The sequence below is a fragment of the Halichoeres trimaculatus genome, unplaced genomic scaffold (assembly GCF_033239565.1).
Source record: "Halichoeres trimaculatus isolate MK-OKI-2021-1 unplaced genomic scaffold, fHalTri1.1 fHalTri1_scaffold_7, whole genome shotgun sequence".
Taxonomy (NCBI): Eukaryota; Metazoa; Chordata; class Actinopteri; order Labriformes; family Labridae; genus Halichoeres; species Halichoeres trimaculatus.
This window is the reverse complement of record NW_027437185.1, coordinates 13157154-13172813: the sequence shown is the minus strand read 5'-3', so window position 1 is coordinate 13172813 and position 15660 is coordinate 13157154. Positions and strand designations below refer to the sequence as shown.

Sequence of the window (15660 nt, the reverse complement as noted above, 5' to 3'; positions counted from 1 at the left end):
GTGCTTTCTTGAGATTAAGAGACGTGCTGGGCGCCCAATTCAAGATGAGTAATGGCTTAAGAGTAGTGGATGTGATTAATCCACGTGGCCACCACCTTCACGGATCACTTCCTTTATTATCTGATGTAACAGTGAACACTGTACTGTCTTTTCTACATCACCAGTATCAAAAAGAGGTCATATATCACCTTTTCTTCCTCTATGACATCTGGACATCAGGTGAAAAATGTAGAATTATGAAGGATCTATTAGTGTGTATCTGTAAGTTCTGATGAGCTTTGTAGTGATCAGTGTTTTTTTTCTTTACTTATCCTGTTTAGGGTCACTGGGAGGTTAGAGTCTATCCAAGGTATCACTGAGTGAGACTGGGAGCACACCATTTAACCTGATGAGTGTTTTTTTGGGTTATGGGAGGAAGCTGGCGTACACAGAGGGAGCTTTCACACCAGCGCGGCACTGGTTCTGGAACCAGTTCCATTCCGGATTCTCAGAACCTTGGTGCTTTCTGGCAAACCAGTTCATACCAGTTTAAGTGAAATGAAAGTGGGAGGGCGATACCTTAACTTTCTACTCATTTTTTAAACACAGAATGTGGCACACCTACCGATAAAGTCACGGTTTCACGCTGGAACCACCTTTTTTTGGGTTCCAGCCATGAACCAACTTTTCAGGTTTCGAACCAAATTTTTTCCAGTTTGAACACGCAGATCAGTTCAAAACTACGGCTGAAATACACCAGATGCATCTGCAGTGTGTCTCCATTCTGTTATGGCAAACTGATCAAGTAAGTTTCATTCGATACAATTTGTCAACCTACACTGGATCTGTTCCAGTACATCTGCGTGGCTGGTCCGTCACATTGCAGGTAATATGCAGCCATCCTATTTTTGAAGACGCAGATCTGTGATGCTAATAAATTCAGCATAGGGAAAACTAAGTGGGACAAGAAGTGACCAGAAACTACATAAAACACCCAGTGACTTTCAAAATAAAACAGACCGTGTCAAAACCAGTTCGTTTTCAGCTTGACCAGGATGACAATGGACATAATGAGCAGAGCCAGACCAGGAGTCAACAGGTTTGAGGTTTTACAGCCCAACAAACGAGAAACTTATCAATGGAGAGGGAAGCACAGGAACTCCTCATTCTGTGACTCCAGCTGCCTGTCAGTCATGCAGCTTGATGGACTGAACACGCAGCCAGTGTAAGTTGACAAACGCAGTCAAGACGCAGCGCAACAGAGTCGCACTGCAGACGTATCTGGTGTATTTGAGGCGTTAGGGTCCCTGCATGGAGCCTTGCTTGTGTTAAAACCTTCATAGTGAGCCCCACCATGCATGGAAGGAAAATGGTAACTCCACACAAAAGGGCTGCTGTCCTTCCAGGGATTTGAACCAGGGACCTTTTAACTGTAAGGCAAAACTAACTGAGCAGACACAAATCTGAACATGCAGTGCTTTCTGTGTAAAAAAGCTTAAAAATAAAGCCTGAAAACATACAAAGGTAAAAGAAGTAAGAGGAACACTTTGTGTGTCTGTTTATGAGGGTGTGTGTGTTGGACTCACTATGTTGACCTGTAGCGGTTCTGAACCAGGTCTCAACAGCCTCCTCCTCCTGCAGCTCCCAGAGCCTCCTGATCGCAGACGCACGGACGATGACGACTGAACAATGTCTGAGGGGACACACGTGCAAACAGAAAATCATTTTAGCATGCATGGCAGGCACATATCTATCAACAGGCTGCATCTCAGTGTAAACTAGAAAAGCAAAAGACCTCGGCTGGCATATTGTGATTGTCACGCAACACGTTTAGTCCTACTTTAATGTTATACTCCCTTTCAGCAGACTGTCTGCTACAATTTGGTGTTAGTTGCAGGTTTGTATGATAATTTGTTACCTGACAGTGTTGCAGATTATGATGACCCAGTACATATTTCATATCTGGATCTGAGTATCCAGAATATTGCCAGGATCTGGACCCTACTTAAACATCTGTCAGAAATTATAGTGACCTTGTCTTGTATTTTTCAATCCAACAATTTATCATAGAGTTATATACACATGGTGAAAACAGCCCTATCTCACAATGATAAAAAATCCTTTTAAAAAATCCTGGATTCAGATGGTGATCCAGATCACCACCAAAATTTAATCACTTCTTCCTTACCCCATTTTTAACATTTCCTGAAAATTTCATCAAGATCCGTTTGTTAGTTTTTGAGTTATGTTGTTCACACACAAACAAACAGACAAACTTTCCCAAAAACATGATCTCCTTGGTGGAGGTAATGAAAAAATACAAAGGTACCTGAATGAGGCAGGAGCAGCGCCAAGGCAGTGAGAGTGCTCGGGGGCAGCGGCAGGGAGCGGCACCGCTGGAGAGTTGCCCTGAGTGGGGGCTCTAACGGTGACACACCAGGAGGACGAGACAGGGCCTATAGGGTACTGAACAGTTAGGGCATCTCCTATATTTCACACAGAGTTACTTTGATGCACACAGTCACACACAAGGTTGAATCCACACATTCCCCTGTCCTTCATTTCAACAAAAAAAACATCCTTCCTCTACTGCTCTGTCCCCTTTTTTTGCAGTGAATTAAACTATTTCACATACAGAGAGTCTATTCTGGTGCAGTGGTCGGTGTGCATGCCCCACAGCAAACCATGAGAGACTATACATCATGCCAACCGGGCGGTCTCTCAGGTTAAAATGAACTGACTCTGAGCTAGGGCAATGAGAAGTAGAGCTTATGGGAGCGATGAGGCAGAAAATTGGCCACAGAAAAGGCAGGGAGTGAGAGAGAGACAGAGAAGCCACAAAGAAAGAAAGAGAAAGAAAGAAGGAGAGGGAGAGAAAGAGAAAAAGAAGGGGGAGGTGAGCAGAGGGAACAGCAGCATCCAGAAATACAGGCCTCTATAAATGGGGCAGCATGCATGCATTGTTGCAGCTAACAGTGAGCGTTGTATAAATACTGGGTTAGCGCTGCACTGCCCTTCAAAGCCTGTGGTTTGTGTTTGATTCATTATGGGCCCAGGATATATTTATCACTGAGGTAGTGAACTCCACTTGTAGGATTCTCACAGCCTACTTTAATTTTTGACATCACAGTTTAACATATCATGCTTCCTAACAGATAGTTTGACATTCTCAGAACATGTTTTTGTACATTTATATGATATTTATGTGACTAGAATGCCTGTGTTTGTTAGACGTCTTACTCTGTGGTCCAGCTCCGTAGACTGTGTCTCCCTAGTAACACTGGTCTCTATGACAGAGCACGGCCTGGTGCGAGCAGCTGTCCGTCTATACCCAGGAGAGAGTTGCATTGTGGGTGCAGCTTTGCGTCTCCGCCGGCACAATGAGCCAACCTCGCTGTAGTGGCTGTAGAGCTCTCGATCCAGGTTGGGCCTCCAGTGGTCCAGTACAGCTGAGGCCGGGCGGGGACGAGGGCGGCAGGGCCTGGTAGGTACAGAGGTCTTCTCTGTGCTAGAGTGGGGCCCAGCTGAGCACTGCTGCCTTACACTGCACCCTGTCTGGCTGGCAATCTGCTCACACAGCTGTGATTGGCACAGATACTCAGCAGTTTGGCCCAGATAAAGGTGCAACAATGCATTTCTTGTGTTGGGACTTGAGAGGAATGTCTCTATGAAATCAACAAATACACCCCTTAACGCTTTTAACGTGATGCTAGCAGCCAAAAGCTCATGTTTCTAATTGCAATGCCTGAGAGGTTGTTCACAAGTGCCAAGACTGCCCCTTAATGGTAGTTAAATTAAATAAAAGAAAGATAACAAACAGGTGGATTAAATGCGTAAACATTTGGGGATGAGGGAGATGTGTTTTCCTAGAACAATCCCATCTCTTAAAGGGGACATATCATGCTTGTTTCTCCTTTTCACTATGCCAGACTAGGATGCCTGTAAAGCATTTCTGCCCTCAGTACAAGTCATTTAGTTCCTTCATTGCCCCACAATAGAGTTCTCAATATCCTCATTTTAGGCCATTCTGAAGATCTTGTTGAAACGCTCCGTTTAGAGAATGACCTCCAGTAACCTCGCAACGTCACAGCCCTTTGTGCTCTGATTGGTCAGTTCTATCAGAGGGGCGGAGGGGGTAGAGCCAGGGGGCGGTTTTTGTAGCATGGCAGTATTTACAAAATCGCCACATTGAATGGAGCAGACCGAGCGAGTTTGCTGTTTGCCAAAACTTCACCGTAAGGCATTGATAGCAGTAATAAAATGGCAGAGTGTAGGATACGTCCTTTTGTATTGGACCCTGAGTCAGACCTGGACGGTTCTGCAGCTCAGGAGGAAGAAAATCCACCTCGACACAGATCATCTCAGGACGCTTCAGTGTGGTGAGTCAAACCGGTACTGTAACATGTACAGTTTATATGTTTATATTCAGCTCTTGGTGGGTCTATCCCTCGGTGGCGGTTGTGTGACTAACTGACATCACAGAGGAGGAGCTGCTTTATCAGATTACTCCAATAAAAAGAAAGGATCCTTGTGTTGTCATGAAGGTCGAAATCTCGCGGCCAACTGGCAATGACCTATTTTCAGAGGCATCAAATCTCGTTCTTGGATATCAGAAAAAATACAATATCTCATTTTTTGAAAATTCAGGGGGTGAAAGGTCTTGTTTTCCAATTTATTATATTATATGTAAGTATTATATCAGGGATCAGCATGATATGTCCCCTTTAAAATATCCCAGGACTGCACTTTTAACACCCTTCCCATAACACAGATTCCCACAGCTCATGCCCTTGCATAATAAACCCCCCATGAAAAGTGTGCTGAGTATGGAGATGTCACATCTCATTCTGTCACAGGAGTTTGGACTAACATGTCCTGACTCGATGGTGTGACTAGGAGGGAGATGACTAATGTTTCCACTGGAGTGAGAAGGGAAGGGTGCTGTCATGAAGTGCAGACGTCACACAGCTCTGGGGCTGTGGCAGCCACACACCACCAGCTTTATGAGGAGCAGGCTTCTCTTACATGCTGCACAAGGCTGGTGAGCAGGGGTGGACGTTCTCCTCTGTGTGCTGTTATTCAGCACTGTGATCACCGACTGTTTCCCACTCTGTCCAACAGATGGGGCAAAAGTACAACTGTGGAGTGGGTGCCCAATTCATGCCCTTGCAGGCTGGATGGTGTGCTGAATGTTTCTGCCTCTCTCTGACAGTGAACCAACCACACCTAAGACTTGAATCATAAGGAAATGAGGAACAGCTCTGGTACCGTTTACGTTCTGATTGGTTGTTGATGTTTTTCAATAGATAAAGCATGACGGTGGTTAAATCTGTTACATAAATGATGTTTAGAGAATTATTGCAGTAATTACATGATGCATGCCTTAAGCAATGTTAATGATGTGGAAAAAGCCTGTAATGAAATGTGGTTATGGCATTAATATGAGACACTTCATATATGAAATGCTTTTCTTAAAGGCACACACCAGTTTATGACATCCTGATCAGAAATGTAATGATCACTGCTTGCTTTGTATTTCAAGCCACATACCTTAAATATTTCCTCTGTAGAATCTGATGCTGGTACGCTATTGGTTATGCTCTCTTTATCACCTTGTTGTGATTGGACAGTCACTTCCTGTCCCTGCTGGGAGTCAGGTGGAGCATCCCTGGAATCCTGCTCATTTCCTGGCTGTCTCGCCACCTTTTCCTCCTGACAGTCACAGTTAGATGGCGTCTTTTCAACCTCAGCTTCTTTCACAGCCTCTGTGTTTGGACCCGTTTGAGAGATATGGTTCTCCACGATGATTTTGGATGCATGGTTCGCCTCTTCATTCAGATGCTTAAAGCCATTGACAGTTCGGGATCCTTGGCAAGCTCTGAAGGCTTTGAGGACCACCTTAGGGGATCCTCCACCTGTCACAGGTGCTGGAGCCTCGCTGTCAAAGCCACTGGAGTGTGAGGATTTAGCGGTCACTGGTGATGACGGGGTAGGCTGAGATTTTGGGAGTCCTTCATTATTATGGAGTGTGAGGGATACACTGTGAATGTTGTCCACCGTGCGCTGCACTGCCCGAGGGGAGCTCATCTGAGTCCTTTCTCCCTCGGGAGGAGAGAAGGAGTGGGATGTTGTCCGCCATTTTCTGGCTGTCTCTGCTACACTGTTGAAAAACTTAAACAGACCTCCAAAGTGTCCCTTGGTGTCAGAGTGTTTTGGGGTTGGAGGCTGAAAGTCTCTGACACTCTCAAAGTCTACAGAACCATAGTCAGAGTTCAAGGTTTTATCCAGGGAGGGGAGCTCTGAGTCAAAACTCCTCTCCGAGTAGACAGGGTTGGTCTTCCCTAAGAGTGAAATCCTCCTCAGGTAACTCCACACGTCCTTGTGCCTCTTCGATCTGCCATGTCTGGTGCTTGGGCTACAGTGGTTGCTGGGTTCCTCACAGATAGCAGCTGTTTTGTTACAGTTTGTTGAGTTGTTCTGGCTTCTTTTTGTATAGCTGACCCGCTCTGATGGTTTACAGCCGTTCTGAGTCACAGCCTCGCTCTGCACAGCAGGTTGGTGTCCGTCTATAGGAGCTGAGAGGTCAAGGTCCTCAAATGAGCAGTCGAACTCTGCTGTGTAGCCAGCATACGAGTGTCTCTTGCCTCGGTGTTTGAGTGTGCCCCTGCTGGACTGCTGGGGTGTGCCTATGTCCCGGCAGAAAGATTCCTCATCCACCAAAGAGCTGCTAAACTTGGAAGTGGACAGCTTTCCCGTCCTTCCTCTGAACACTGCCGGGGATTTAAGCTTCTTGAAGGAGCGAACTTTGTCAGCGAATGAGAGTTTAGGGATGGAAGCCTCCCCGGGCAGGATCATGGAGTGGGGTCTGCGCTCCAGCTCTGAGACAGCTCTTTTTCTATTCAAGATCTTCCAGATGCCCCCTGTGGCGCGAGGCCTCCTGTTGACCTCCTGTCTGTCCTTGACAGGGGTCTGAGAGGAGGCAGCTTGGGTCTCTCCCTGCCCTTCTGCAGGCCCTGGCCCAGTCTCCTGAATATAAACACTGCTGGTCTCATTCTCCACATCCAGAGAAACATTAAACACTCGGTTGACAAACCCATTAGGGTTGTTGCTCTCAGGGGCAGGGTTGTCTGTCTGCTCCATCCTCTCTCATTCCACAGTGTCAGCTATCAGCTCCAGTGGACATCATGTCTCTCCTCTTTCTCTCCTTTCTCAAATACCTGGAGGAACAAAACCACATTTCAAAAGTTTGACATTAAAACTGACTGCCTTATCTTTTCATGTAGTGTCCTGCCTTAACCTCCTGAAAATGCAGGTAAATGTTGGACATAAAAGCCAAATATGTTGAATAATATTAAAGCAAAAATCTCATGAGAGTTGTGTTTTTTATTTTAATAACAATGATAGAAATGCTCTGCTTTAGACTCTAGAGAACAGTAAAGGCGTTAGAGGCCCTGCTTTGATATTCTCAATGAAGGTAGCATGAGTCAACAGTCACCTAACACCCCTCTTCCCCCATACATGGTCCACATTATCCAAAGTAATTATTTGAGACACAGTCCCCCATCCACCATTTAAACCAGGAGGCAGTGTTGTCATGGAAACACTCACTAAGGAGATGTCTGGTTATTTCAGGCCTGTGACATCATCATCACAGCTCAGATAAGCTCCTTCTGAGGAAGAGGATGCTCAGCAAGTGCTACACTCCTTCACGTTGGTGACCTCCATTTGATCATCTCTTTAATGTATGGAAAGCCTGTGTGTAGCTGGGGCCTCGGGCACATGTCTTTGTTGTTACTGTGATAATTACTGCAGATGTGTTGCACTTGGGCTGGCTTGTAAATATGCTTTTTATAGACAGCTTTAATATGAAGGAGGGGAGTCAGGCCAGTCTGACATTTGTAAATGTAGAAACGTCATCAGTGGTCTTTAATCCAACAAATATCACGTGATGTATTTCTTATTACTTGAATAATTGGGCTGTTTTTCTCTGTCATGAAGAGAAGCAGCTATTAATGAAAAAAAAAATGGTTCTCAAATAAACATTTAATCCTCCACATACTGATGGCTCATCCAGACACTCGGCCAAACTGTAAACAGTGATAAGTAGGTTACTCAATGTTGGGCTGGGCTTCAATAAATTGTGGCACAGATTAAAATATGGCGTCATTATGTGACATTAAAGTTGGAGCCGTTTAATTAATATAAATTGCTTCAGATTGAGTGTACTGCTCTAGTTGACGTTACTTCCTCAGTCCGAGTGAGACACTCAAATTCTTAAGTCACCTCCTCAAAAAGTTACCTTTCTTTAATTTTAGCCGTTTAACTGAACTTAACTTACCCCAAACCACGTCTCCCGTCAAAACAGCATCGCTGTCGTAGTCCTTAAAGTCAACAAAACTCCGCAGCTGACACAGCCTCAGCTTTATCCAGTGTACTCCTCGGGTTTAACTTTTATCCACCGAGGCAGCTCAGCGGACAGCGACTCCTCTGAAGACCTCATGTGTTTAGGTTTTTTTTTTTGCCTCGAAACTTCGTCAGCTCTCGTCAAACTGAGAGAAACACCCCGAGTTAGCGACAGACCGGTGAACTCTTGCCCTGTTAGCTCCTGCAGACGCCGACAACTCTGATTTGTGATAAAGCTCTCACGCAGACAGAGGAGCTCACACACTAACACACCCACTACACACACTCACACACACACACTCAGGGGGAAGCACACACTCTCAACACGCATACCTACACACTCCAAACTCAATTTGTTTTTATTATTTAACTCCTGTTATGATAATATCAAGCTAGGTTTTACTTATCGGTATAAAACTTTAGCTCAGTCTACACCAGTTGTTATCCTGTTTTCACTGCTATGATTCTTTAATTCAACTCCCTGTTTGATATTTCTTTGATTTAATAGTTTTCATTGTATTTCATTGTCCAATATGTGTATTTTAAGAGGCTCTTATCATTTCTGAGTGAAAATAAGTGATTGACTGAACTCTGGTCTCACTAGCTGATCCTCCTTTGGGATTTGTGTTGAATGTGAAAATCCTTCCATTGAAATGACACAATGGGGAGAGGGAGCTCAGGGGGGAAACTGGAGGAATTCACAAAAACTAAACAGCTCCAGAGCTCCATAGCTGTGAAAGAGGAGATGGTGGAAGAAGGGGCCTAAATTTAAACATTTCCTCTTTGTCCTGTTTTTGGCCCATTGTCATCGCATGGCGTTCTCCCTTCTGCACAGGAAAGAGTGGATCTGACATCAACGCTCTCAGGCTGACAATGCCAGGAAGTCTGTCTGAGCATATGTAAATATCTCTATGTGTCCATGCTTCCCTTTGCTTTGCCCAAGGAGCCGCTCTCCTCTGTGCGGCCCTTTTCCCTGAAGCGGCTTTAAGTACTTGAGGGCGTTGTAGTAGTAGTAGCAACATCGTGATTTACATGCTACACTTCCCCTATAAGTCACACACAGCTGTCACTGCGATTTACACCAACATCATCTTCAAATGACCTTTCCTCTGATGGAGCATCTTTACTGCATTACTCTATATGTCTACCTAATAGGCCCTTTTGTAACAATAATCTTTTTAAATCAATTTTTTAGATGTTTTCTGTTTTTGTTTGTGTTTTATACCGCCCCCTTTTCCTCATACTTTTGCGTTGACTAACTATTTGTTGTTCTCCTTCACTCCCGTTCCCTGACTTCTTCCCTCTCCCCCCTGTCTTACTCACTTCCTCACAACCCCAAGCCGTCTTCCTGTTGTCCCCTCCGGTCACAAAAGACATCCTGGCTCAAATAGGCAAAATGTTTCAGCTCAGATCTGCTGTATACAGACAAAAAAAACTCACCATGAATGTTCAGTAAATAAAATGATCAAAGCAGCATTTTGCTCTGTCAGAAAGCATGAAGGTCAAATAGAAAGAGAACAATGAATAGAGGGAGGCAGATGATAATTTTTTGTTGACGTTTGGCCGGCTGTGTACATTGCAGCCAGTTTACTTTGTTGCCCATTTATCGTGAGTGTTGAGCACTCTTTGAAATGATGTCATTGGCCTCTCATTTCCAGAACAATCGACCTCTTCCTCCTCTTCCTATGACACGGTCCCTGCTGGTTGGTTTGGTGGAGATTACGGGAGACAAACACTTGCTGAGTTTAGGCCCAGCTGTAATTATTTCACCAGTCTTTGTCAAAGCTGCTGAGTGAAAACAGGCCGCCGTGAAAAAGCTGGCCAGACAGGGAGGGTGAGGAGGAGGAGGAGGGGGGGGGGTCATAGATATGTTGTGATATCAAATGAAAGGCTTACTAAAGCCTGGGAACAGGATCCAGGAGGTGTTGCTCGTGTGAGAACAGCTGGGAGTTCAGTTACATTTGTTTTTATCTTTTTATTTTTTTCTGGGAGTGTTAGGGAACTTTATGCAGCTGGATGGCACAGCCACATGTATCTTGATAAAAAATATTAACATTGTGCCAACATATTACAGCTCCTTTAAGGACAAACTTTCTGGCTCCCACACGGATTAACACTTTTGCCCACTTTTGGGATGAAATATGCCCAGGTAGTAGCTGTTTCCAGTGGTAGACGACGAGAGTTTGAATTACACTGGCATTCCTGACATTCCCCCTGCCCTGACCTGCATACTTCCCTGGCCTGGCCGCACATGGCACCAAACACACACACAGACACTCACCAGCCCATCCTCGCAGTTCACAGACACTTTCATCTTAACTGCACGCTCTCTGTGATAATCAATCACTCACACACAACATACACATAGACCAGCTCACATGGCACACACATGGACCCTCAAACTGGAATGTTAACGCGCGTAAAGGTTGGACTGTTGATGATGTGGCCATCCCACAAACAGCTTGTCCAGCAGCCATCTTCAAGAAAGAAGCAGAAGGGGGAAGAAGGAATGAGATAGACCGGACAGGGGGAGTGAGTGTTTGTGTATGTGAGGAGATTTCAGCAGGGGACTTTCAGCCATTATCAGGATGAATCTGAAAACAGGAAGGGGGGTTCCATTAAACAAGACCAGCGGAAGACAACCTCAGTTCTACTTCCTGTTTTAGAGCAAGGGAGGAAACAGCAGATTTTTTAGGAATTCGAATCAGAAGCAACACACCAGAAAGAAAATCTCTGTAACACATAAAAAAGTTTTTTTCTGTTTTAAGAATTTTTTTTTTAAATATAGTTTCTGTCTGAGCATGTTGCATGTAGGCTGAATAAAGCAGTTTCTCTTTTCCCCAAAAGCTGCCCTCAGAAGAGAGAGTATGATGAGGCAGATGTTTATCCCGGCTCTGTATCTGTGTGATTGTTTATCCGGCTCTGTGTCTTGTTGCACAGGCCTTGGGCTGAACTGGACTTGGCTGTGTTTTTGGGTCAGCAGCAGTGAGAGGAAAACTGTCTGTCTCATCCAAAAAATCATTTCTGCTCATCTGGGTACTTCAGAGAACAAAGTTTCAGATTGGGAAAACCCAGGGGATGAGCTGATAAAGGGAGGGCTGGCAGTGAAAGGAGGAAGGATAGTTAACTGAGGAGATGAAACCATGTGGATCCTGCTGTGTCTTCTTAGCACATTGTTACTGAACAGAGTGAAAGGTTGAGATCTAGCTCAAGATATTACTCAGTTAGTATTGTGATTGATCAAAAACTGGTACTCCTCTCCCTGATTCGTCATTGATAAAGGTCTTTTAGTACTGTCTTCTTTATCTCTTTGATGAATGCTGACCTCTGACCACATCATTGTTTCTGGTCAGTGTCCCCTGTGCTGCTCAGGCTGTGAAAATAGTGGACTGGGCAGTCTGGAGCAATGGGGAGATGGAGCAACAGCCGCATTATAGGGCCTATCAATTATCACTGGATATAATCCCTTCCTCCGTCCCGCTCTATCTCCATGTCCTTGCTGCAGCATCTTAAACATGTCCTAGTTAGAGGAGGAGGGATACGCATGGCCAGTGTGCATCTCTCCCAAATCCTCCCTTTCACATCGTCTAATTTCTCAGAGAGAAAAAGTGGGGAAAGGAGATTTTTGAGGTTTACATCATTGTTTTCTGTTTTACACAAGCAGAAAAACAGAAAATTTTATGATTAAAAACCCTGGTGTATGGATAATCTTTAAAATTATCCTTTGTATTCTCAAAGAAAAAGGGTCCTACACATTAATGTTGGCTTTGAATGGAGAAAATGAATCAACATGTTTGTGTTACAGATAATTTTATAAATCGTCATTAAGTCGCCATGGTCTCCTGAACCAACCAAAGCCTCGAAACTTATTCAGACGATAATTACCATCCAATTTAATCAGAGGACAATGCAATCATTCAAATGGTCAAAAATTACTGAGCGGATTCAGCAGCAGGTTATGTTTATCAATGTCTGAGCATGCAGGGACCAGACTATACCATACAAGTAACCATCAACTGAATGAATCTGTTAGTAGTGAAAATGTGGGGGAGAAAATCTTTAATAGTACACCAGATGATATAAGAAAAAAATAAACAAACACCAAATGAAATCTTTAGCAGACTTTGCTATTGAAAAAAATAAAAAGATAAAGGGAGGACAGATGGATGAACACACTCATGCATCTCATCTATGTGTTACATCTTACTGATGTAGTTAAAGTAGCCATCTTCAGGCCACTATATGATGATAATAAGAAGAGGAAAAAGGGCAAACTGTTCCATTTTTCCACTCTGATATTGAACATGTGATAAAAACATTGGCTGGGGATGTGTACAAACAGGATCCAATGTCTGTGCAGTAACTGAGAGCTGCACAAAAACAAGCACCCTGAGCAGCGGAGGATTCAGGGCACACTGACATCGCCCTGGAAGTGAACTTTTTCTGTTAAATATATTCATCTGTTTCAGGTTCTCGGTTTGATGCACTGCATATAATTTGTTGTGCATCTGTCATAGTCTCAAACCAGTAGGTTTTTGGTTTGTGCGCATGTCCTTATTTTGTACACACACACATGCACACCCCTCCGAGTCATCCACACAAGCCTGCCCTCCTTCAAACACATACGCTCTTAGATCCTCTCCTTGTGGGTGATGTAACACTCATGTGCAAGTTGTTAGACTTGCCTTAAATCCAAAAGCAGAAATCTGCTTCAGCAAAGAGAGACATCTAGTGGAAGCAACAGAAACTGTTCTTAACTTTATAACACGCAGGCAGCAAATGGCTTTACATCTCCATGATAACATCTGATGCATATCTTAAAACACAAACCAGGAAGAGGATTTGCTTCAGAGGAGGCTGAATTTTATTAAAACAATCTGTTTCTCTTAATGTGAACACCTGATAAATTGTGAATGAGTTTCCTCAACACAAGGAGCATTTTAGAGCATCTACCACATGATGGCACTGTGCCTCTTTAAAAGAACACGCCATGCAAGCATCTCACCAGTGGAACAGTGGATTACAAGACAATCTTTTATTATTAAAAATCAGATATAGCGTACATTTGAGAATATTGTCTATTTCGGGGGGTAATACCACACAGGCAAATCCATGTTTCAGGGGAATCAAGCTGATAGAGTGAAACCAGAGGAATTGATCTAAAGTGATGAAATGAAATTGAACAATTTTGCTATGAGATTTTTAATTAACTGCTGGAGTTCCGGGCTTTAGTTCACTCCCTCATTGAATTATTGGTTGCTGTTAGATGGGTTCAATAAGAAACTGCTACTAAACCTGATTAAGGGCAGTGATTGTGCTCTGTGCTGGTCTGCACTTGAATTTAGGCCCTGTATTAAAGAGTAAAGCACCCCCAGGGCCTTGGTTTACTCCTCAGTAATGAATGTGTAGGTACATGTGTTGTATTTCCTCAAAAATGCCAGTCATGTTTGTGACCAGAATTTCTTTCTGTTGGGATACAGCTCTCAGCCATGTGTCAATCAATGGATCATGGTCATGCTTCTGAAGCTGTGACCACTGATACACTTTTTGAGAAGATGTGCCCCTGGCGAAAAAGTAATTTGGTGTGAAAGTAAAGAATTACACCTTAGAGATGTGGCTAGCATTAAAGTTAAATGTGATTAAAGCTACAGGCATCGATTGGATCTCTGTTACAAGGTACCAAAGCTCTGGGATGTTCTCCAAAAAAGTGGAATCACTCTGTCCAATTCCATGATTTTCCACTGCAACACTGTGAGATGATTTCATTTGCTTTTCAAATTTGCAAAGAGGCTCGGTCAAAACAGTGAAAAAAAAGCATGATCTCACTCTTCTGCAAGGCAATTTCATGAAACCAGAGGATGCCTAATTGATACAAGTAAAGTAATGGCTTAGTTTAAATTAAAAGCTACAAGTCAGGTGGAACTTTCTCATTTATTATTCAGTGAAGCACATCGTCCTTGCTTAAAGGCCTTAAGAGGAAAGATAAGAGGCTTTTTAATCTGTGTATGGGAGACATACGTCTGTCTCTGTTCTCACTTCCAATCAGTCGACGAAGACAAGGTGAAATCCTAAGAGACAATGTGCACAAGTGTCCCATATGTTTTTATCCACATTCATTTATCACACACATGCTTATTTACAGCTCAGAGTATGTGTGTGTGTGTGAGAAAAAAGGATTTTCTATTTATTAGGGGGAAAAACCAGTGGAGAGGTTGGAGCCCAGCACTCCAAGCTGAAGCCACTTTCGCTTTCATGTTAGCAGCTGTCCAAGCCCAAAATGGCCAATTACCATCATTTCTCTGCTGGTGGTGGTAATGTTAGGGAGATAGTCAGATGGAGTGAGATAGAGAAAGAGACAGAGCGAAAGAGGAAAAGAGAGGCTAATGCAAAGGGAACCAGGAGCAGATGAGGTATAGGCAGCTGAGATAAGCTACAAAATAACACTATATTCCCACAGCATGGAAATCAGACAGCATCCACCATGACAGGAGGTGAATCCATCATCTGCAAAGGAAATAGATTCAATTAGATGAGTCCTTCTGGTGTGTGAGTACACATAGAAATTGTTTTTATGGTAATAATGAGAGTAATTGCAACGTCCCTGGCTCCTTTCACATTGATTATGCAGTGTAAATAAGCAGAGAAACTTACACTGACATTGTATATACATAAACACAAATGTATATGTGAAAAGGAAGAACAGATTTAAAACAAGGAGGAAAAAAGAAGAGGAAAATGATTGTGTGGTATCTCTGCATATTCAAGTCTCTACGCCTGCATGTGTTATTATTATTGAGAGCGAGATGAAGACAAAGTTTTCTCCTGAGACTCCTCCACTGATCTCTGCCTCAGCATCTCAGTCTGATCTTTGCCAGGAGGTAAATGCTTCTGGAGCTTGAGAGATAGCGTGTGCGCTGTTTCTTATGGGAAACATATGATATTCCCTCAGAAGCAGCATGATATTTTTATAACGCTTAATCACGGTCCAAAAAGTTCATCAATATGTGTCAATCAAAGGCACCAACTCTAAATGTTTTAAAGTAAACACCAGAAGATTATTTTCTAACCTCTTTATTTCAACGACCCCTGGAGGAAGACACTGCTTCACAGGCGACAACCACTGCGCCTCACAGATTCCACAACGCAACAAACTGTTTGTGAAAGAGATGACATTTCTCTGTTAGGTCAGATGAAAGATTGCCTCATGTCTTTTCATCAAGATTGATAATGCAGCGCCGAGTATTACATGTGGGTGACTTTGGTTGCTACTGAAAAGGA

General features: G+C 43.6%; 1 protein-coding gene across 3 annotated transcripts in view; it reads right to left on the bottom strand.

Annotated features, from left to right (window-relative positions):
- The window catches only part of arhgef9a (Cdc42 guanine nucleotide exchange factor (GEF) 9a), a 54193-nt gene extending 45591 nt beyond the window's left edge, over positions 1-8602 (bottom strand). For 2 of the 3 annotated variants that reach the window (XM_074673558.1, XM_074673559.1), the window contains exons 1-5: positions 8318-8602; positions 5530-7196; positions 3220-3558; positions 2309-2435; positions 1566-1672 (exon numbers count right to left, since the gene is read on the bottom strand). In XM_074673558.1, the coding sequence (XP_074529659.1) occupies positions 1566-1672; positions 2309-2435; positions 3220-3558; positions 5530-7119 (2163 nt within the window). In that variant the 5' untranslated portion in view covers positions 7120-7196; positions 8318-8602. The remainder of the gene's footprint in view (positions 1-1565; positions 1673-2308; positions 2436-3219; positions 3559-5529; positions 7197-8317) is intronic. The other variant, XM_074673560.1, reaches the window with a different exon arrangement.
- Positions 8603-15660: the final 7058 nt, after the last annotated feature.